The sequence below is a fragment of the Blennius ocellaris genome (assembly GCF_963422515.1).
Source record: "Blennius ocellaris genome assembly, chromosome: 13".
Classification (NCBI taxonomy): Eukaryota; Metazoa; Chordata; class Actinopteri; order Blenniiformes; family Blenniidae; genus Blennius; species Blennius ocellaris.
Genome location: NC_137662.1, coordinates 24872624 through 24893344, shown reverse-complemented (window position 1 = coordinate 24893344; position 20721 = coordinate 24872624). Strand labels below are relative to the sequence as shown.

General features: G+C 50.0%; 3 protein-coding genes across 4 annotated transcripts in view; 2 read left to right on the top strand and 1 right to left on the bottom strand.

Annotated features, from left to right (window-relative positions):
* Positions 1-393: 393 nt before the first annotated feature.
* On the bottom strand, positions 394-8670 carry dlk2 (delta-like 2 homolog; the record flags this gene model as incomplete). Its single annotated transcript, XM_080507865.1, has 8 exons — positions 394-1358; positions 1445-1586; positions 2578-2708; positions 3360-3417; positions 3621-3774; positions 3856-3949; positions 4044-4114; positions 8638-8670. The coding sequence occupies 8 exons, from the start codon at positions 8668-8670 to the stop codon at positions 641-643; spliced, it is 1401 nt and encodes a 466-aa protein (XP_080363991.1). The 3' UTR covers positions 394-640.
* On the top strand, positions 8644-11868 carry ciao2b (cytosolic iron-sulfur assembly component 2B). 2 transcript variants are annotated; one of them, XM_080508189.1, is made up of 6 exons: positions 8644-8872; positions 10010-10087; positions 10162-10287; positions 10368-10413; positions 11135-11257; positions 11595-11868. In XM_080508189.1, exons 1-5 carry the CDS (start codon positions 8744-8746, stop codon positions 11233-11235), a joined length of 480 nt encoding a protein of 159 aa, XP_080364315.1. In that variant the 5' UTR covers positions 8644-8743; the 3' UTR covers positions 11236-11257; positions 11595-11868. The 2 variants fall into 2 exon arrangements, with proteins under 2 accessions (XP_080364315.1, XP_080364314.1); XM_080508188.1 differs by having other exon boundaries at positions 11135-11868.
* A 7388-nt stretch (positions 11869-19256) lies between these two features.
* The window catches only part of LOC308138650 (WAS/WASL-interacting protein family member 1-like), a gene marked incomplete at its 5' end in the record, with an annotated part of 7157 nt that continues 5692 nt past the window's right edge, over positions 19257-20721 (top strand). Inside the window, 2 exon segments of the mRNA XM_080507864.1 lie at positions 19257-19266; positions 20492-20588. Of these exon segments, the coding sequence (XP_080363990.1) occupies positions 19257-19266; positions 20492-20588 (107 nt within the window).

Here is a 20721-nt window from a genome sequence, read left to right as displayed (position 1 = left end):
ATGTGTAGAACATCTCTAGAATATCTCGGACATCTCTAGAATATCTATAGAACATCTCTAGAGCATCTGTAGAACATCTATAGAAAATATGTAGAACATCTCTAGAATGTCTCTAGAATATCTATAGAACATCTATAGAGCATTTGTAGAACATCTCTAGAACATCTGTAGAATATCTCTAGAACATCTCTAGAATATCTCGGACATCTCTAGAATATCTATAGAACATCTCTAGAGCATCTGTAGAACATCTATAGAAAATATGTAGAACATCTCTAGAATGTCTCTAGAATATCTATAGAACATCTATAGAGCATTTGTAGAACATCTCTAGAACATCTGTAGAATATCTCTAGAACATCTATAGAACATCTGTAAAATATCTATAGAACATCTCTAGAACATGTGTAGAACATCTTGAGAACATCTATAAAATATCTCTAGAGCATCTATAGAACATCTCTAGAACTCAGAATGTCCAATCAGGTGTGTTCATCCCACAGGTCATGTGATCGCCCCCTGCTGGCCTGTCATACGGCTTCACTCAGGACACACAGACAGGAAGTAACGTCTCTGATGCTGAGGTCCCGGTTGTGGCGGTGGGGTGGGGGAGGGGTGTAAGTGGCGGTACACGCCCTCTCTAAACGACCTCGGGATTCATTTTCTTCTTCTGTGGTTCTGCCGCGTTCAGGATGCCGCCGTCGCTCGGCGGCCGCTGCTCCTCTGTCCTTGAGGCCGGCGGCGCCGCCCGGCGGGGGTTCGGACCGCCGTCCCGGCGGCAGTGCCCGTGCAGGACGAGGGCGGCGGTCAGCGCCACCACCACCAGCGTCATCGCCGCCAGCACCAGCAGGACGATCAGCTGCGGCCGCGAGACGCCGCCGCCGCGCTCGCTCACCGTGACCCTGAGCGGCCGGTCCACGGGACGGCTGCCGTTCCCGCCGCCGCCAGTGGTGGCGTCCCACCGGGCCGTCTCCCCTCCCCCCTCCCACCCCGGCGTGACCCCGCCGGGGCGGGCGGCCCCCAGTCGCGTCTCGCAGGTCGTCCCGGCGAAGCCGGGCCGGCAGACGCAGCTGAAGGCGCCGGCGCCGTCGAGGCAGCGGCCCGCGTTGAGGCACGGCGCGCTAGCGCAGTCGTCCAGGTTGACGGAGCAGAAGCGTCCGCTGAAGCCGGCGGGGCACGCGCACGAGAAGCGGTTCACGCCGTCCAGGCAGGTGGCGCCGTTGGCGCACGGGCTCCTCCGGCAGTCGTCCACGTCGGTCTCGCAGCGCGGCCCCGCGAAGCCGGCGAGGCAGCGGCACGTCAGCTCCGCCGCGAAGCCGTTAGCGTCCTCGCACAGGCCGCCGTTTCTGCAGGGAGACCTGGGGGGGCGGAGAGGCGTTAGCGATGACGGTGGCGCCGACCCTCCGACCCGGTGGAGGCGCGGTGACGTCATGCGGTTGGTTACCTGCGGCGGCTGCAGGGTCCGATCCGCCGTTCGCACCGCGGCCCCACGAAGCCGTCGGGACACTGGCAGGCGACGTCGCCGCTGGCGGCCATCGTGCAGTTCGCCCCGTTCAAACATGGCCGCCGCGAGCAGGCGCTCAGGTCTGAAAGGACACACTGTCAGAATACTGCTGCTACTACAGTACTACCAGTACTACCAGTACTACCAGTACTGCTGCTACTACCAGTACTTTTGCTACTACCAGTACTATGAGTACTACGAGTACTGCTGCTACTACCACTACTACCAGTACTGCTGGTACTTCAAGTACTAAGAGTACTGCTGATACTACGAGTACTACAAGTACTGCTGCTACTACGAGGACTGCTGCTACTACGAGTAGTAAGAGTACTGCTGCTATTACCAGTACTAAGAGTACTGCTGCTACTACGAGTACTAAGAGTACTGCTGCTACTACGGTATTAAGAGTACTGCTGCTACTACGAGTACTACGAGTACTGCTGCTACTATGAGGACTGCTGCTACTACCAGTACTAAGAGTACTGCTGCTACCAGGAGTACTATGAGTACTGCTGCTACTACGAGTACTAAGAGTACTGCTGCTACTACGGTATTAAGAGTACTGCTGCTACTACGAGTACTACGAGTACTGCTGCTACTATGAGGACTGCTGCTACTACCAGTACTAAGAGTACTGCTGCTACCAGGAGTACTATGAGTACTGCTGCTACTACGAGTATTACGAGTACTGCTGCTACTACGAGTACTAAGAGTACTGCTGCTACTACGAGGACTGCTGCTACTACCAGTACTAAGAGTACTGCTGCTACCAGGAGTACTATGAGTACTGCTGCTACTACGAGTACTACGAATACTGCTGCTACTATGAGTACTAAGAGTACTGCTGCTACTTCGAGTACTACGAGTACTCCTACAAGTGCTACACCCGCCCTCATGAGCCTAAACCAATATTTTTTAGATAAATAATTCTGTCCACTATGAACGAGGAGCCCAGAAACCGCCGTTACCACGGCAACAGAGAGCATTTTAACGGCGGGTGGAGGACCAGGCCAGGGGACTGGACGGAGAAGGGAGGCGGAGGTGTGCGGTGCCGCCCCCTGGTGGCCACTGACCTTTGTCACAGAAGCGCCCCCCCCACCCCGCCTCACAGCTGCACTGCCACGGCTGCAGGCAGGATCCGTGGACGCAGCCGGGCGTCGGCACGCAGCGCTCGCAGCGCTCGCCGTCCCAGCCGGGGTCACACCTGCAGACAGGAAGTGGCTGAGCTGCCGTCACTGTGTCGTGTTGTGTCTTGTTTGTTGTGTCTTATCGTGTTGTCTTGTGTCTTGTCTTGTCTTGTGTTGTTTCCTATCGTATCTTGTTGTGTTGTGTCTTGTTGTGCTTTGTCTTGTTGTGTCTTATCTAGTCGTGTCTTGTTTTGTTGTATTGTTTCCTATCGTATCTTGTTGTGCTGTGTTGTTTCTTATCTTGTTGTGTCTTGTCTTGTTGTGCCTTGTTTTGTTGTATTGTTTCCTATCTTATCTTGTTGTGCCTTGTTTTGTTGTATTGTTTCCTATCGTATCTTGTTGTGCTGTGTTGTTTCTTATCTTGTTGTGTCTTATCTTGTTGTGTCTTGTCTTGTTGTATTGTTTCCTATCTTATCTTGTCGTGTCTTGTTTTGTTGTATTGTTTCCTATCTTATCTTGTTGTGTTGTGTCTTGTTGTGCCTTGTCTTGTTGTGTTGTTTCCTATCTTATCTTGTTGTGTTGTGTCTTGTTGTGCTTTGTCTTGTTGTGTCTTATCTTGTTGTGTCTTGTCTTGTTGTATTGTTTCCTATCTTATCTTGTTGTGTCTTGTCTTGTTGTATTGTTTCCTATCTTGTCTTGTTGTGTCTTGTCTTGTTGTGTCGTTTCACCTGCAGACTCCGCCCTCGTCACAGCGGCTGTTGGCGACGCTGCAGCTGCAGTTTCCTCCTGCAGGCAGAAGACGAGACGTGAAGACGAGACATTTCAATTTAACATAAAGCTGCAAGTCCAACAGTCTTCAGTAGACAGGAACCAGGAAGAACCTGCAGAACCAGACCCAGAGGAGGAACCTGTAGAACCTATATTAGAATTGTATGAATGGGGCCTTTGTTTTCAGCCTCGGCGGTCATGTGACCGGTCATGTGACCCACCTTGTCCGGCGATGGGCTGAATGGCGCCGACGAAGACGAAGACCAAGTAGCTGAGCAGGACGTCTGCAGCTCGTAGCTCCAACATGGCCGCCGGGGGACGACGGACACCTGGACGGGAGAGACACAGAGACTTGATGAGGACCAGGACGGACACCTGGACGGGAGACACAGAGACTTGATGAGGACCGGGACCGAGAAGCTCCGCCTCCATTCCACTGGTAGGAGACCTCGGAACCTCCAGGGGGAAGCACTGAGCGCCTCGGTTCTGTGAGGCTCCTATGATCAAGACGGTGTAGTACACCTGCCAGGCCTCTCGGCGGCGCTGATCACTGCCTCAGAAACACCACGGTTCACCAAAAACACAGAGAATCGTCCTGGAACTCCACAAACCCGAGGCGTGTTGGATGTGAGGAGTCCGAACACGCAGCCCTGAGGAATGCCAGACTCTCGCCAGGCTGAACCACTCCAGACCAGAGGAAGACGCCGACCAGCGGCTGGACGGGAGACAGACGTAGGACAGAGTGTGGACCTGGAGGTGAGGTCTTCACATGGTTCCTGTCAGCCAGCAGGAGGCGCAGCAGCTCCTCCTCCTCCTCTTCCTCCTCCTCCTCCTCCTCCTCCTCCTCCTCCTCACTCGCCTCACAACTCCGTCTCTGTTTGTTCTGAACCTGCGTCCTCCTGCTTGTCCTCCTTCGTCCTCCTGCTGCTCCTTCGTCCTCAGCCCGACTCTCCTCCTCGCCTCCCGTGAGGCTGAGTGGCGCCTCCTCCTCCTCCTCCTCCTCCTCTTCCTCGTCAGGAATCAGGCTGCAGATCTGGAGCTGCTGGCAGGTTCAAACTCGTCCTCGCCTCCGACAAGTTGGAGCTTTAAACTGAGGAGATTCTGGATCCTGACAGAGACACTGGATCCCGAGAGAGACACTGGATCCTGGCAGAGACACTGGATCCTGACAGAGACACTGGATCCCGAGAGAGACACTGGATCTTGGCAGAGACACTGGATCCCGAGAGAGACACTGGATCCTGGCAGAGACATTGGATCCTGACAGAGACACTGGATCCCACTGGATCTGGAAAAAGACACTGGATCCCAACAGAGACACTGGATCCCGAAAGAGACACTAGATCCTGACAGAGACATTGGACAGGTGAGGACAGGGACACAACAAACAGACAGACAACCACACACTCATGTTAAATGAGAGGAAGATGATGCTGGCCTGACGGAGGGATGAAGATGATGCTGACCTGACGGAGGGATGAAGATGATGCTGACCTGACGGAGGGAGGAAGATGAAGATGACCTGACGGAGGGAGGAAGATGATGCTGACCTGACGGAGGGAGGAAGATGATGCTGGCCTGACGGAGGGATGAAGAGGAAGAAGAGTTGGAGGCGAGTTGTGAACCGGTTCACAGAGTGAGAACCATCAAGACACAATGAACACAACCTCCAACAGCACAACATCCCTGGTACTGAGTTTAAAGTCAGCCAGTAACTAGAAGTACCAGGAGTAACCAGTGGGAACTCTAGTACTATCAATAACCAGCAGTAACCAACAGTAACCAGCAGTACCATCAGTAACTATCACTAACCAGTAGTAACCAGCAGTAACTATCACTAACCAGCAGCAACCATCACTAACCAGCAGTAACTATCACTAACCAGCAGTAACCATCACTAACCAGCAGTAACCAGCAGTAACTATCACTAACCATCACTAACCAGCAGTAACCAGCAGTAACCAGCAGTACCCAGCAGTAACCAGCAGTAACCATCACTAACTAGCAGTACCCAGCAGTAACCAGCAGTAACCAGCAGTACCAGCAGTAACCAGCAGTACCCAGCAGTACCAGCAGTTACCAGCAGTAACCATCACTAACCAGCAGTAACCAGCAGTACCAGCAGTAACCAGCAGTAACCAGCAGTACCAGCAGTAACCAGCAGTACCAGCAGTTACCAGCAGTAACCATCACTAACCAGCAGTAACCATCAGTACCCAGCAGTAACCAGCAGTACCAGCAGTAACCATCACTAACCAGCAGTAACCAGCAGTAACCAGTAGTACCCAGCAGTAACCAGCAGTACCAGCAGTAACCATCACTAACCAGCAGTACCCAGCAGTAACCAGCAGTAACCATCACTAACCAGCAGTAACCAGCAGTAACCAGCAGTAACCATCAGTACCCAGCAGTAACCAGCAGTAACCAGCAGTAACCATCACTAACCAGCAGTAACCATCAGTACCCAGCAGTAACCAGTAGTACCAGCAGTAACCATCACTAACCAGCAGTAACCAGCAGTAACCAGTAGTACCCAGCAGTAACCAGCAGTACCAGCAGTAACCATCACTAACCAGCAGTACCCAGCAGTAACCAGCAGTAACCATCACTAACCAGCAGTACCAGCAGTACCCAGCAGTAACCATCACTAACCAGCAGTACCCAGCAGTAACCAGCAGTAACCATCACTAACCAGCAGTAACCAGCAGTACCAGCAGTAACCAGCAGTAACCAGCAGTAACCAGCAGTAACCAGCAGTACCAGCAGTAACCAGCAGTAACCAGCAGTAACCAGCAGTCAGTACCTGCTCTTTGTCTTCTCTTCCTCCTCTTCAGTTGTAACTGGATCGTCTGTGACGGCGTTCAGAGACTAAATGTGTCGGGGGGCGGCCCCCGGTCAGGTGGGGCTGGCTGGGGGGGTATCAGGAGGGGGGGGGAGGGGGGGGTATCCGGGGTATCCGGGGGGGGGGGGGGGTAATCGTGGGGGGTGAAGGTCTAACCTGCTGGATGAAATGTGGCTGCAGCAGCTGTGAGATTCCTCTCTAGATCCAGACCGTCCGACACCTGGTCCACAATGCTGCTCTGTTTACCCTCCACAGCAGCTGAGCCCCCCCATCACCCCCCCCCCCCCCCATCACCCCCAACACCATCACCCCCCAACACACACAGCTCATGTTGGTCTGTTTTTATTATTTATTAGTTTCTATTGTTGCTTTTCTCTTCACTGGTTCACTTGTTTCAGGGCCGACGCTCCACCCTGGGTCCTGGAGCTCCTGGAGGTAGGTCCTGGAGCTCCTGGAGGAAGGTCCTGGAGGTCCTGGAGGTAGGTCCTGGAGCTCCTGGAGCTCTCTGGGGTCCTGTCGATAGGTCCTGGAGGTCTTGGAGGTAGTACCTGGAGCTCCTGGAGGTAGGTCCTAGAGGTAGGTCCTGGAGCTTCTGGAGGTTGGTCCTGGAAGTCCTGGAGGTCCTGGAAAGGGTCCTGGAGCTCCTGGAACTCCTAGAGGTAGGTCCTGGAGGTCCTGGAGGTCCTGGAGCTGGTCCTGGAGGCCTGCATCCTGTTTCATCCTGGAGGTTTGAGTTGTGATCCTGAGAGACACTAACAGCTGGTTATGAGGCTCCATTACTGCCATAGCTGTCATAGCAGGGGGGGGGGGGGGGGGGGGGGGGGGGAGGGGCATTGTTCAGGGGGTATGTGGGGGGATTGCATTGTTCAGGAGGTATGTAAGGGTGGGGGGCATTTCTGAGGGGGGGTTGCATTGTTCATGGGGCATGTGAGATGGGGGGGGGGGGGGGGGGTGGATGTGGAGGGGGGGGGGGATTACCACCTCATGACCGCCTCTGAGAGTTTATTTGATTATATTTCGTGTGACGTCATGACGTAGTTTCAGTTTTAATGAGGTTTTTTGTATTTCCTTCTTCCCGTACTTCCTGTTTCTTTAGTTTCTTTGTGAATTTAAAGAAATTAAATGAAAACACTGTGAATTACATCACTGGGTCGCTCTAAAGAGTTTCCTGAGCACAGAGACAATAAAAACATTTTCACGACAGACATGAGACGTTTTATGACCGAATTAAACCTTTATATCATTATTAAAGCCTCGAGGCTGAGAAAGACTTCAAACAGTGTGAATCTGCCACCTGCAGGACAGAGAGGGAATTACAACCAGGCTGGGAGGGACGTCATAGTCTATAAAAAATACAGAATATTTATTAAAAAAACCGTTAATAAAAATAAGGGACGAGGGGAGAAAATGGGCTCATTATTCGGGGGGGGGGGGGGGGTCTTTGCAATCTTTGCCAATCTACATTTGTGAATGTGAATTTTTCCAATTTGAATTGTCAAATTAACTATGAATTCTTCTTTTAACTCTTCCACCTCCGTCAGAGCCTCAATCACCACCTGGACTAAATTACATTGATACTTATATTATATCATATATTTCATATTGCATATTGCATGTACATATACATATATTTATACATGTGCAAGTACACTATTACCATTGTATTATTATTATTATTATTATAAGTATACTATTTCTATTTGTATTATTATTATTACTATTATCATTATTACTGATATATATTGTTATTGTTATTATTATTTTATTGCTACCATTATTAGTAGTACTATACACGAGTATTATACACTATTACACATTGTTATTATCTGTATTATTGTTATTATTATTATGTAATGCCTACTTCTAATGGCTCTGCCACTGCACCTTACTATTTATTTATCTTGCTTTGATCTCCTGCTTATTTCTAAGTGCCCGTGTTCCATTCTGTGTTTTACTTTATGTCTTATACCCAGATATTGTTATATTTTTATTTTTCACTTTTATTCTATTCTATTCATATGTACCAGATTGCTGCAACAAAACAATTTCCCTTCGGGGATGAATAAAGTAATTATCCATTTATCTATCTATCTATCTATCTATCTATCTATCTATCTATCTATCTATCTATCTATCTATCTATCTATATCTTTATATTTGCAGTCATATTATGCAATCACGCTATAAAAATAAATTTCCACACACTATTTGTAATTTTGCACACAAAACTCCAATATTCGTCCACAGGGTGGAGGAACGAGAAGAGTAAAATAATATAAAGGACATAAGTATTTACTTTCGTTGTTGCAAAAGGTACAAAACTGTAATTTCGTTATCGATTTGGAGCGCAAAACGCTCATATGACCTTTTTGGTCTCTCTGGCTTTCCGTCCTTACCGGAAGTGCTCGTTCCGTGTCGGTGTGTCGCATTTTCCTGCGTCCCGCTGCAAATTGAATTCACCGTTAAGTTTGCCGGTTGAATCTGCGTGACCAGCGGGGAGACATGTCGGCGGGGAGCCGCCTGGAGAACGCCAACCCGGTGATCTTCCAGCGGTCCGGGGAGCGGCTCTTGACGGCCTCGGAGGAGGACGAAGACGTCCAGGACCCGATCGACGACCGGGAGATCTTCGATATCCTCCTCAATGCTGCTGCCTTCACGCGTTTCCTTCGTCTATATCGAGTTAAAGTACTTTTCCTAAAAGGGAAAATTGAACTGACATGCTTAAATCTAGAGAAACTTAAATGTATGTCGTCGTACTCGAGGATGGTGTTTCGGATTAAACTGGCTCCCATGCTAACTGGTGACCCACTTCCGTTGGCGAAAGCAGGCGTTATAAAATGAGACACCGGACGAATGTAGGACAATTTAAACTTTAATGTTAAATGCAGTCAAACGGGACAGCTGCGGATATCGTCTTGTTTTTAACGTCTGTCGTCAGTAACCGTCACAAAGGACGGTAAAGGAAGTGGGTCACCAGTTATCAGGGGAACCAGTTGATCTGTAACACCGTGTTGGTTCTTTATAGCAGTGTTTTTCAACCTTTTTTGAGCCAAGACACACTTTTTTCTTTGTAAAACTCTGGAGGCACACCACCACCCGAAAATGTTAAAATGTGAGTTTCTCATTTCTCAAGTCTTTCTCATCAAAGTTTTATCAACAGGAATCCAGTAAATCCAGAAAGCAAGGACTTTTTTTAATAGTGCCTCCCTCAGTGTGAAACCTGGACCTGATGGATGAAGAGCTGAGATCCTGGTTTTCAAAAACTTCTCCATCACTGTCACTGACACAGTACTTTGATACAAGATGGTAGCAGGAGGTGGAGATGAACCACACTGACGTCTGTCACTTTACATTTCACCGGCAAAGTTCTGTGCTGCCCTCTAGTGGTGAAGAGTATTTATACAGGATTACTCTGCAACACACTGTCGCTGTGAGAGCAAAGGTTTTTTTTTTAAGAAAAAAAATGTGAAATGTGATAATTTCCCACGACTCAGCTGACGATCTGGAGGAAACACCAGAGGGTGAAGAACACTGATTTAAAGTAACCGCAGTATCTCCAGGAAACGCTCCGGTTTCATACTGAAACCTTTGAAAACAACAACAAACGAGTGTTTCAGCACCCTCAGAGGTCCCCGGGTTCGATTCCCTGCTGTGCAGAGCCCAGAATGGGTGGCGGGCGGCTCACCTGTCCAGGTGAGTCCAGGGTGGAGGTCCGGTCGGTGTCCGTCTCCGTAGCAACGTTTCTGGGTTCTTTAACTGGAGCCACATCTGATCCGGTCCATCAACGACCCGGAGCACCCGCTGTCCCTGGAGGAGCTCAACGTGGTGGAACAGATCCGGGTCCAGGTACGGGGGGGACGGGGGGACCGGGGGGGGGGGGGGGGACAGTCCTCCTCTGACCTGTCGCTGGTTTCCCTCAGGTGGCGGATGAGCAGAACTCCGTCTCGGTGGAGTTCACGCCCACGATCCCTCACTGCAGCATGGCCACGCTCATCGGCCTGTCCATCAAGGTCAAGCTGCTGCGCTCGCTGCCAGACCGCTTCAAGGTGTGTGTGTGGGTGTGCGTGTGCGTGTGTGTGTGTGTGTGTGTGTGTTTTCCTGACGCTGTGCTGTGTGTGTGTTCCAGATCGACGTCCACATCACTCCAGGGACTCACGCCTCGGAGGAAGCAGGTACGGAGGAAGTCCTACGAGCAAAGTTACGGCGTTTTTTTCCACGGGCGCCGCCGTCGGGGGCGAGGCGGCCGATTGGCCGTCGCGTCACGACGCAGACGGGTCCCAGGGCGTCTCGTTCAGCCGCCATGTAAAAAAAAAAAACGATCAAAACCACGGAGGACGGAGCGACGCGCTACCGGGACCAGGAGGTCTCTGAGCCGCTGTAGCACCGGTGTTTAGGATGAACTGGTTCCCCTGTTAACTGGTGACCTCCTTCACGGCAGGTGTTAAAACCCCGTGGCCGTCCTGGAGAACGCCGTTTAACCACAGTTCCATTATCGTTTAACGTGTCGTAGCGTTTGTTTGTCTTATTTTAACATCAGCTGCTGCTCACGGCTGCTGGCAGGAGGAACCAGTTAACACGGGCACCAGTGAAACCGAAACACCGGCTAGCGAAGCACAAACAATCCACATTTTGTAATGAGAAGGTGGAGGTGAGGAGAGGTGATGTGAGGAGAGGAGAGGAGAGGTGATGTGAGGAGAGGAGAGGTGAGGAGAGGAGAGGAGAGGAGAGGAGAGGAGGGACCAGTGGAAAAGAGCAGTTAGCTTTGTGTTTCCCAGCAGTAATACTTCCTCCTGACCAGCAGGGGGCAGTGCCGAGGTGTTCAGTAAAGGCTGAACTGAGAACATCTGGATGTATTTCAGAATAAAAGCTGAAAGGTGATCTTGGTTGTTTCAGTGAACAAGCAGCTGGCGGATAAAGAACGAGTCGCCGCCGCTCTGGAGAACTCGTCTCTGCTGGAGGTCGTCAACCAGTGTCTGTCTGCCAGGACCGTCTGAGGTCGTCCTCCTGTCCTCCTCCTCATGTCCTCTTACTGTCCTCCTTGTTCTCGTCATGTCCTCCTCCCCCTCCTGTCCTCCTCCTCCTCCCATCCTCCCTTGTCCTCCTCCTCATGTCCTCATCCTCCTCCTGTCCTCTTACTGTCCTCCTCCTTGTCCTCGTCATGTCCTCCTCCTCCTCATGTCCTCTTACTGTCCTCCTTGTTCTCGTCATGTCCTCCTCCCCCTCCTCCTCCTCCTCCCATCCTCCCTTGTCCTCCTCCTCCTCATGTCCTCATCCTCCTCCTGTCCTCTTACTGTCCTCCTCCTTGTCCTCGTCATGTCCTCCTCCTCCTCATGTCCTCTTACTGTCCTCCTCCGCCCTGGGTCTCCTGTCCTCCTCATGTCCTCCTGTCCTCCTCCTCATGTCCTCTTCCCATCCTCCCCCGTGATCCTCCTCCCGCCCACCTCCTCCTGTCTTCCTCCCGTCCTCCTCCCATCCTCCTATCCTCTCCTCCTCCTCCTCTCCTCCTCTCTTGCATTTTCAACTCACAGTATTAAAAGATGTTTAATTGTTTCACTTCTATAATAATGTTTCTATAGAGCCGCGCCGGCAGAGTCACGTGTACATAAAATGACTTTTATTAAAGGAATATCAAATCAGTCTGGAAAGTTGAACGTGCTTTTATTTTCAAACTTGATTTATTGATGCAACATTGAAACTGAAGTACCACATTACTTGTAATACCTACGTTACTCCACCAGGGGGAGTCCTCACCGCAGCTCTGCAATTACATCAATAAAGTTTCACTTATTTTGACAGTCACCATAATAACGGTTCAACTTGGTGGCTTTATTTTGACAGTCACCTTAACAATCCAACTCTAGTTTTATTTTGACAGTCACCATAATAACGATTCAACTTGGCAGTTTTATTTTGACAGTCAATGTACTAACAATCCAACTTAGTAATTTATTTTTTGACAGTCACCGTAATAACAATCCCACTTGGTGGTTTTATTTTGACAGTCACTGTAATAACAATCCAACTTGGTGGTTTTATTTTGACAGTCACCGTAATAACGATCCAACTTGGTGGCTTTATTTTGACAGTCACCGTAATAACGATCCAACTTGGTGGCTTTATTTTGACAGTCATCCAACTTGGTGGTTTTATTTTGACAGTCACCATAATAACGATCCAACTTGGTGGTTTTATTTTGACAGTCACTGTAATAACAATCCAACTCTGTAGTTTTATTTTGACAGTCACCTTAATAACAATCCAACTTGGTGGTTTTATTTTGATAGTCCCCGGTCCCTCCCAGCAGGTGGTCCCATCGTCCCCCCGTCCCCCCGTCCTGATGTTTCCTCCAGATGTGGATCAATATTAAAGACGGTAGGAAAACAACTGGTTCCTGGTCGGAGACTCTTGTTGTTCCACATCTGGAAACGTTGCATCAGAGCTGCTGCACATCTGCAGAGCCAGAGCCGCGCTGCAGCTCGGTTCACACAGAGTACTGCCGGAGCGAGTAATCCCACTACACCTCGTACTCACAGCAATGTTTGTAATCTGTTACTTTCAACTGAAGTCATTTGAAACTGTAACTTCTTAAGTATGAGTAAAAGTTTATCTTTAAAACAAAACCTTGTAATCTGTTACTTTCATTCTAGACGTCATGAAGTCGATCATATAATTGAAGCAACTTAAAATTAGAAACATGAAAAATAAATAATCACACCAGTGATTCTACTGTTTCCAGTGTACGTCCACATCGTTTCAGATCGTTTCCAATGTATTTCCAGATTGTTTCAGATTGCTTCACATTGTTTCAGATTGTTTCAGATCGTTTCCAGATTGTTTCAGATCGTTTCCAGATTGTTTCAGATCGTTTCAGGTCGCTTCATTTCTCTTTCCAGAATATTTCCAGATCGTTTCCTTTCTCTTTCCAGATTGTTTAATATCGTTTCCAGATTGTTTTAGATTGCTTCAGATCGTTTCAGATCGTTTCCAGATTGTTTTAGATTGTTCAGATCGTTTCAGATTGTTTCAGATCGTTTCAGGTCGCTTCATTTCTCTTTCCAGATTGTTTCAGATCGTTTCCTTTTTTATTTCCAGCTTGTTTCAGAACGTTTCCTTCCTCTGTCCAGATCGTTTCCAGTGAGTCGTTGTGTCCAGCAGGGGGAGCAGTGTTGCGGGAACCGCCGCTCCGTGCGGCTCTGGCCGCGGCCTCCTGCGCTCCGCCCGTCCGCCCCCCCCCCCCCCCTCCCTCCGCCCCGCCGCTCCATGGACGAGCTGTAGCCGCTCAGCGGGACTTTCCTCCACAGGTAAGTCGTTTCTTCTCTCTGGAACATCTTTTTATTTCCATTCCGGGATTTTCTGCGCGGAAAACAAGTGACGAGCTGCGGAAACACGGGATTTGTTGTTTGTTGTTGTTTGTTGTTGTTGTATTCGTTCTCCAGGCGGTCGTTTTCATCCTGGATGAAAACGACGTGAACACATGAAGTGTGTTGATCTGAGACTCTGGACGAAACTTTAGACGACTTGAATCGTCCTGGAGACTCTTTTAGAAAAAGACGGAGGATCTGGCTCCGGGCCAGGAGTCGTTCTGTGTGTGTGTGTGTGTGTGTGTGTGTGTGTGTGTGTGTGTGTGTGTGTGTGTGTGTGTGTGTGTGTGTGTGTGTGTGTGTGTGTGTGTGTGTGTGTGTGTGTGTGTGTGTGTGTGTGTGTGTGTGTGTTGATCTTCATGCACACGTGCAGACCAAGTTCTCAATCTTCTAAAACAATAAAAAAAAAAAACTTCATCCCAGCTCCTAGTGGCTCCTAGTGGCTCCCGGTGGCTCCTAGTGGCTCCTAGTGGCTCCCCGTGGCTCCTCGTGGCTCCTAGTGGCTCCCGGTGGCTCCCGGTGGCTCCTAGTGGCTCCTGGTGGCTCCTCGTGGCTCCAAGTGGCTCCTGGTGGCTCCTGCTGGCCCCTTTATGGCTCCTGGTGGCTCCTAGTGGCTCCTAGTGGCTCCTGGTGGCTCCTGGTGGCTCCTAGTGGCTCCTAGTGGCTCCTGGTGGCTCCTGGTGGCTCCTAGTGGCTCCTAGTGGCTCCTGGTGGCTCCTGGTGGCTCCTAGTGGCTCCTGGTGGCTCCTGGTGGCTCCTAGTGGCTCCTAGTGGCTCCTAGTGGCTCCCGGTGGCTCCTGGTGGCTCCTGGTGGCTCCTCGTGGCTCCTCGTGGCTCCTGCTGGCCCCTTTATGGCTCCTAGTGGCTCCCCGTGGCTCCTCGTGGCTACTGGTGGCTCCCCGTGGCTCCTAATGGCTCCTGGTGGCTCCAGGTGGCTCCTGGTGTCTCCTGGTGGCTCCCCGTGGCTCCTAATGGCTCCTGGTGGCTCCTAGTGGCTCCAAGTGGCTCCTGGTGGCTCCTGCTGGCCCCTTTATGGCTCCTGGTGGCTCCTGGTGGCTCCTGGTGGCTCCTGGTGGCTCCTGGTGGCTCCTAGTGGCTCCTGGTGGCTCCTCGTGGCTCCAAGTGGCTCCTGGTGGCTCCTGCTGGCCCCTTTATGGCTCCTGGTGGCTCCTGGTGGCTCCTGGTGGCTCCTGGTGGCTCCTAGTGGCTCCTCGTGGCTCCAAGTGGCTCCTAGTGGCTCCCCGTGGCTCCCCGTGGCTCCTCGTGGCTCCTCGTGGCTCCCCGTGGCTCCTAATGGCTCCTGGTGGCTCCAGGTGGCTCCTGGTGTCTCCTAGTGGCTCCTGGTGGCTCCAGGTGGCTCCTGGTGGCTCCTAGTGGCTCCTGGTGGCTCCTGCTGGCCCCTTTATGGCTCCTGGTGGCTCCTGGTGGCTCCCGGTGGCTCCCGGTGTCTCCTAATGGCTCCTGGTGGCTCCTAGTAGCTCCTAGTGGCTCCTGGTGGCCCCTGGTGGCTCCTGGTCCGGGTTGCCAGATATTTAGACGCGTCAACAATCAGCACGTCTTAAGTTTACCATCATGTCAGTGATGATTCGTGTCTCAGAAGGTGTTTTATTGCTCTGTGAGGCCTGGAGGCAGCGTTTTTATTTAGTTATTTATTTATTTATTTATTTTCGAAAAGTTTCACCTCGCTGGTCCACAAGCGGCACGGTGTCGCGACACAACGGAGGAAACGTTGGTCTCATACTGAGCGCGTGCAGAAGAAGTGTTTACTACTGGGAATACTGCGGGGCAATATGTAGGAGCACGTTCAAAAAGTTCCGTTTCCATGGGAACTGAACTTTTTTTTCCATGCATGGAGACGCCGTCGCAGGAGGGTTTTCAAAAAGGGGGGGGGGTGGACACTCCAGGTCCCTGTCTGTGTTCAACCTGTTTGACTGAATACCTTTTTCACTTGGAATGCATTGACACACACACACACACACACACACACACACACACACACACACACACACACACACACACACACACACACACACACACACACACACACACACACACACACACACACACTCCAGTAAACAGGAGTTCAGTGAAACTGTCAATGTGAATTCCTTTAAACAAAAATATGCTTTATACTGTGATGTTAGAGAAGGATGATATTCTATTCTACTCTACTATATTCTACTCTACTCTACTCTACTCTACTCTACTCTACTCTACTCTATTCTACTGTATTCTATTCTACTCTACTCTATTCTATTCTATTCTATTCTACTCTACTCTACTCTACTCTATTCTACTATATTCTATTCTACTCTACTCTACTCTATTCTATTCTATTCTATTCTATTCTATTCTACTCTACTCCTCTACTCTACTCTACTCTACTCTACTCTACTCTACTATATTCTACTCTACTCTACTCTACTCTACTCTACTCTACTCTACTCTACTCTACTCTACTCTACTCTACTCTACTCTACTCTACTCTACTCTATTCTACTATATTCTATTCTACTCTACTCTACTCTATTCTATTCTATTCTATTCTATTCTATTCTATTCTATTCTATTCTATTCTATTCTATTCTATTCTATTCTACTCTACTCTACTCTACTCTACTCTACTATATTCTACTCTACTCTACTCTACTCTACTCTACTCTACTCTATTCTACTATATTCTATTCTATTCTACTATATTCTATTCTACTCGACTATTCGACTCGACTCTATTCTTTATAAGAGGATGATGACGACTCATCCCTGAAGATTTAATGAAATTCGAGTTAGTATTTTTGTGAAAAGTTACCAATAAATAAATAAATAAATAAATAGATCCACGCAGAAGAAAAGCTAGCTCCTGATCTCGTCACTGCCCCCAGTGGCCGTCAGTGGTGCTGCAGAACGTGGTCTGGACTCGTCGCGCTCTGACTCCGTAAACGAGCCTCGACGACGTCGTTTGTTTACTAGAATGTGTGAAACGTGTCGACTGAAGTGACAGGAAGTGACAGGAAGTGACAGGAAGTGACAGGAAGTGACGAGTCTGAGCAGACAAGCGACGGCAGAACGAGTTCCAGGCCCCCTGGAGGGTCGGAGTTCTTCGCATTCCTCTGCAGCGCGGCGGGGAACGACTCCAGAACGACTCCAGAACGAGTCCAGAACGACTCCAGAACGACTCCAGTCGTCTTCCTCCGGGTTCCAGCCTTTTCATGTTTTTGGGCTTCGAGTCGATGAGACGAGACAATCGGAGGGTTTGTTCTCCGAGGCCTGATGCGAGAACGTCTCTCTCTCTCTCTCTCTCTCTCTCTCTCTCTCTCTCTCTCTCTCTCTCTCTCTCTCTCTCTCTCTCTCTCTCTCGTCCTCCGTCACTGCGTCCGGCTGCAGGCCTCATGTGGCGCGAACGCCGCCAAGTCGTCAGCGACCTCCGTCGTAAATAAAACGACGTGGACAGGAAATACCAGAGAGCAGAAGACGCCACATGGACTCGTCCTCTGAGACGTGGTCCTGGACCGCTTTGATAGTAGTACTGTAGTCGTACTGCGCTCATGTTAGAGGAACACACAGCAGAGATGCTACATGCTACATGCTAAAAGAGTTTCAGGCTCACACACCAGAGATGCTACATGCTACATGCAAAATCATTTCAGGCTCACACTTGTGATTGTACTGCTACTACATGCTAGTGAGTGTTGGGGCTCACACAGCTAACATGCTACATGCTATATGATGAAGAGTTTTGGGGCTCACACAGCTAACATGCTACATGCTATATGATGAAGAGTTTTGGGGCTCACACAGCTAACATGCTACATGCTAAAAGTCAACATCTACTGTACATCTTGTCCATATATTCATGTCGGTATGTGAACATTGGGATAAATACTTCAGAGCACGTAAGAATGTCCATCATAAGAAGACGAGGACGTGTCTCTTGTCCCGTCGTTAAACTAGATCGTGTCTCACAGACAAACACGACTCATCGCACCAGAGTAACAAACAGGAAGTGGGTCTGGAGCAGCAGCTTGGCTGTTGGTCGGTTCTGGACCTGTCTCAGTCTGTCTCAGTGTGTCTCAGCGTGTCTCAGTCTGTCTCAGTGTGTCTCAGTCTGTCTCAGTCTGTCTCAGTCTGTCTCAGTGTGTCTCAGCATGTCTCAGTCTGTCTCAGCGTGTCTCAGTCTGTCTCAGCGTGTCTCAGTCTGTCTCAGTCTGTCTCAGTGTGTCTCAGCATGTCTCAGTCTGTCGCAGCATGTCTCAGTCTGTCTCAGCCTGTCTCAGTGTGTCTCAGCGTGTCTCAGTCTGTCTCAGCGTGTCTCAGTGTGTCTCAGTGTGTCTCAGTCTGTCTCAGCGTGTCTCAGTGTGTCTCAGCCTGTCTCAGCCTGTCTCAGCCTGTCTCAGCCTGTCTCAGTCTGTCACAGTCTGTCTCAGCGTGTCTCAGTTTGTCTCAGTCTGTCCCAGCCTGTCTCAGTCTGTCTCAGTCTGTCTCAGCGTGTCTCAGTCTGTCTCAGCCTGTCTCAATCGGTATCAGCGTGTCTCAGCCTGTCTCAGTCTGTCTCAGCGTGTCTCAGTCTGTCTCACCGTGTCTCAGTCTGTCTCAGCCTGTCTCAGTCTGTCTCAGCATGTCTCAGTCTGTCTCAGCCTGTCTCAGCGTGTCTCAGTCTGTCTCAGCGTGTCTCAGCCTGTCTCAGTCTGTCTCAGTCTGTCTCAGTCTGTCACAGTCTGTCTCAGCGTGTCTCAGCGTGTCTCAGTCTGTCTCAGCCTGTCACAGTCTGTCTCAGCGTGTCTCAGCGTGTCTCAGCCTGTCTCAGTCTGTCTCAGTCCGGAAGCTTCCGGAGCGCCCCCCGCTGGCCGGCCACCTCGTGTTCATTTGACGTTTCCATCTCCCTTGTTTGTTTTGGTCGAGGCGTCTTTTATTTTGAAACCACGCCGACACGAGACGGTCTCTCGGCTGTTTGGACCCTTTTGGGGAGCAAAACAAGTAGAAGTGTAAAAACTCTCATTGTGTTTTGAGGCCCGTTTCCACGACAACGGGGGGCGGGGTCACCGAAAACACCACTTTTTTTAAAAGCCCCCCGTCCCCCCCGCCCCCCATCCCCCCATCCCCCCCTCCCAGACCCGCTAAAGAGAAGCAGCTGAGCTGCAGAAACTCCACGTGTCTCTTTAAGGCTGGAACAAAAAAAAAAAGGGGGGGTTTAGAGTTGCAGTGGCGCCGCGAGGCAGGAAGTGCAGCGAACACAGGAAGTGGCTGCCGCTGCCGCTGCGCCGTCCAGGCCTCCGCTCGCCGGGGTCGCCCCAACGCCTCGCACCGCCTGCTTTCCCGTCGTGGTCGCCGCTGCTGCAGCACTTCAGAATAAGACGATGAAAGCGAGGAAGGAGCCATGCTTTTAGTTTGAAGTGACGGGCCTCGTGTCTGTTAAAGAGTTGAATTGGGTTGAATTTTTAGTCTTTTAGCCGCAAAACCACATAACAAAATAAAATAAATAAAACATTTAAAAAAATATAGCACTTTTACTGTGAAAAACCACATTAGCGAGTAGAGAAACTCGGAGGAACCCGCAGAACCAGACTTCCTGCCGCTCCAGTCGGAGGCTGGGTGGAAGGTGGGGGGGGTGGAGTTGGGGGGGGGTGGTGTTTACAGAATCTCCATGACGACTCAGAATGGAGGAACGTCCGGCGTTGACCCGTCGGCTCTCGACCAATCAGAAACCACCGAAATCAGATCTAATATTTACATATAAATAGCCACCCCTGGTGGGGATTTCAGCACCCCCCCCCCCCCCCCCCCCCCCCACCTCCACCCCACCCCCACAGGTGGGGAACTTGAAAAGAGGAAGTGCAGTGTGTGTGTGTGTGTGTGTGTGTGTGTGTGTGTGTGTGTGTGTGAGTGTGTGTGTGTGTGTGTCTTTTAGAGGAAGAGGAATTATAGAAGTTGCGCCGCCGCCGTTTTTAGTCGTCGCCTCATCGTTCGGCTCTCGGCTGCTTCGCCTCCTGCCAGTTTCTTCTGCTGCCGCCTCGCCGTGCCGCTCTTCTTCTTCTTCTTCTTCTTCTATGGACACATTGAGTGAGTTTGACCGTCGCCACCCGCTGGTCTGGCCGGGAAGACCAGCGCGTTTTAAAAAAAAAAAATACACCAAAAAAAAAGCCTCTCTCTTCTTTCCTCGTCACTTTTTCTGGTCGTGTTTCTTCTAACGGAGATTAAATCAATCAGGACTTCCTCTCCGCTGCGCGAGAACGACTTCCTCAGATCGTTGGATGATGTTGAACACGCAAAAAAAACGCAAAAACGACGCGTCTTCGCTAAAAAACCTATATCGTGTCAAAATTAAACTTTTTAAAGGCAAAAACGATGTTTTCAACTTGAAATTTCGGAAATGATGACGCAAAAAACGATACACATTCACTCGAAATGTTGTCGTGCGAAAGCGAAACTTTGCGGAAACAATCACGCAAAAACGACGTGTATTTACTTTGAAATTTTGTAAGTGTAAACGGGAAACTTTTCGGAAGCGTAAATGTAAAAACAAAACCCGAAACGTTTTCGATTGAAATTCTGTCACATGAATGCAAAACTTTTCGGAAATTATGACGCAAAAAAAAAGAAAGACGTGATTTCACTTGACATTTTATTTTGTAAAAGAACGTGAATGTGAGACGAAAGTTTTTACAGTATTGAAGGAAAATTAACTCATAAAGGAAGTAGACGAGTCCTGTGAGCTTTTTCTGCTTGTATTGTCGTTTTGAGTGTGTGTGTGTGTGTGTGTGTGTGTGTGTGTGTGTGTGTGTGTGTGTGTGTGTGTGTGTGTGTGTGTGTGTGTGTGTGTGTGTGTGAACACCCCACAGGATGTTAGCTTAGCCACTCAGCACTGACGACTCCCGACTCATTTTACTTCCAGAACCTCCTCAGGTGCGCTTGATTCACTCGTCTGTTGTCCCGGCCCGGGTGGGAACGAGTGCAGAGCGACACAACAAAACCCCGGCCAGGCGTCTCGGGTCTCGTTTACACAACGGCGTTTCAAGTCGTCTTCGTGGTTTTGGGAAAGTTCCAGGTTTAGACGACAACTTTCTGAAAATGCTGTAAATGATGTAGTTCGCCTGACAGGCCACAAGCTGGCGCTGTGCTTGT

What these genes read in the sequence shown, in the direction of transcription:
- ciao2b (XM_080508189.1), top strand. Translation starts at nt 8,744, where the DNA reads ATGTCGGCGGGGAGCCGCCTGGAGAACGCCAACCCGGTGATCTTCCAG. An exon ending in ACGACCGGGAGATCTTCGAT is followed by an intron (nt 8,873 to 10,009) that starts ATCCTCCTCAAT and finishes CTGGAGCCACAT; the next exon opens with CTGATCCGGTCCATCAACGA. An exon ending in CGCTGCCAGACCGCTTCAAG is followed by an intron (nt 10,288 to 10,367) that starts GTGTGTGTGTGG and finishes TGTGTGTTCCAG; the next exon opens with ATCGACGTCCACATCACTCC.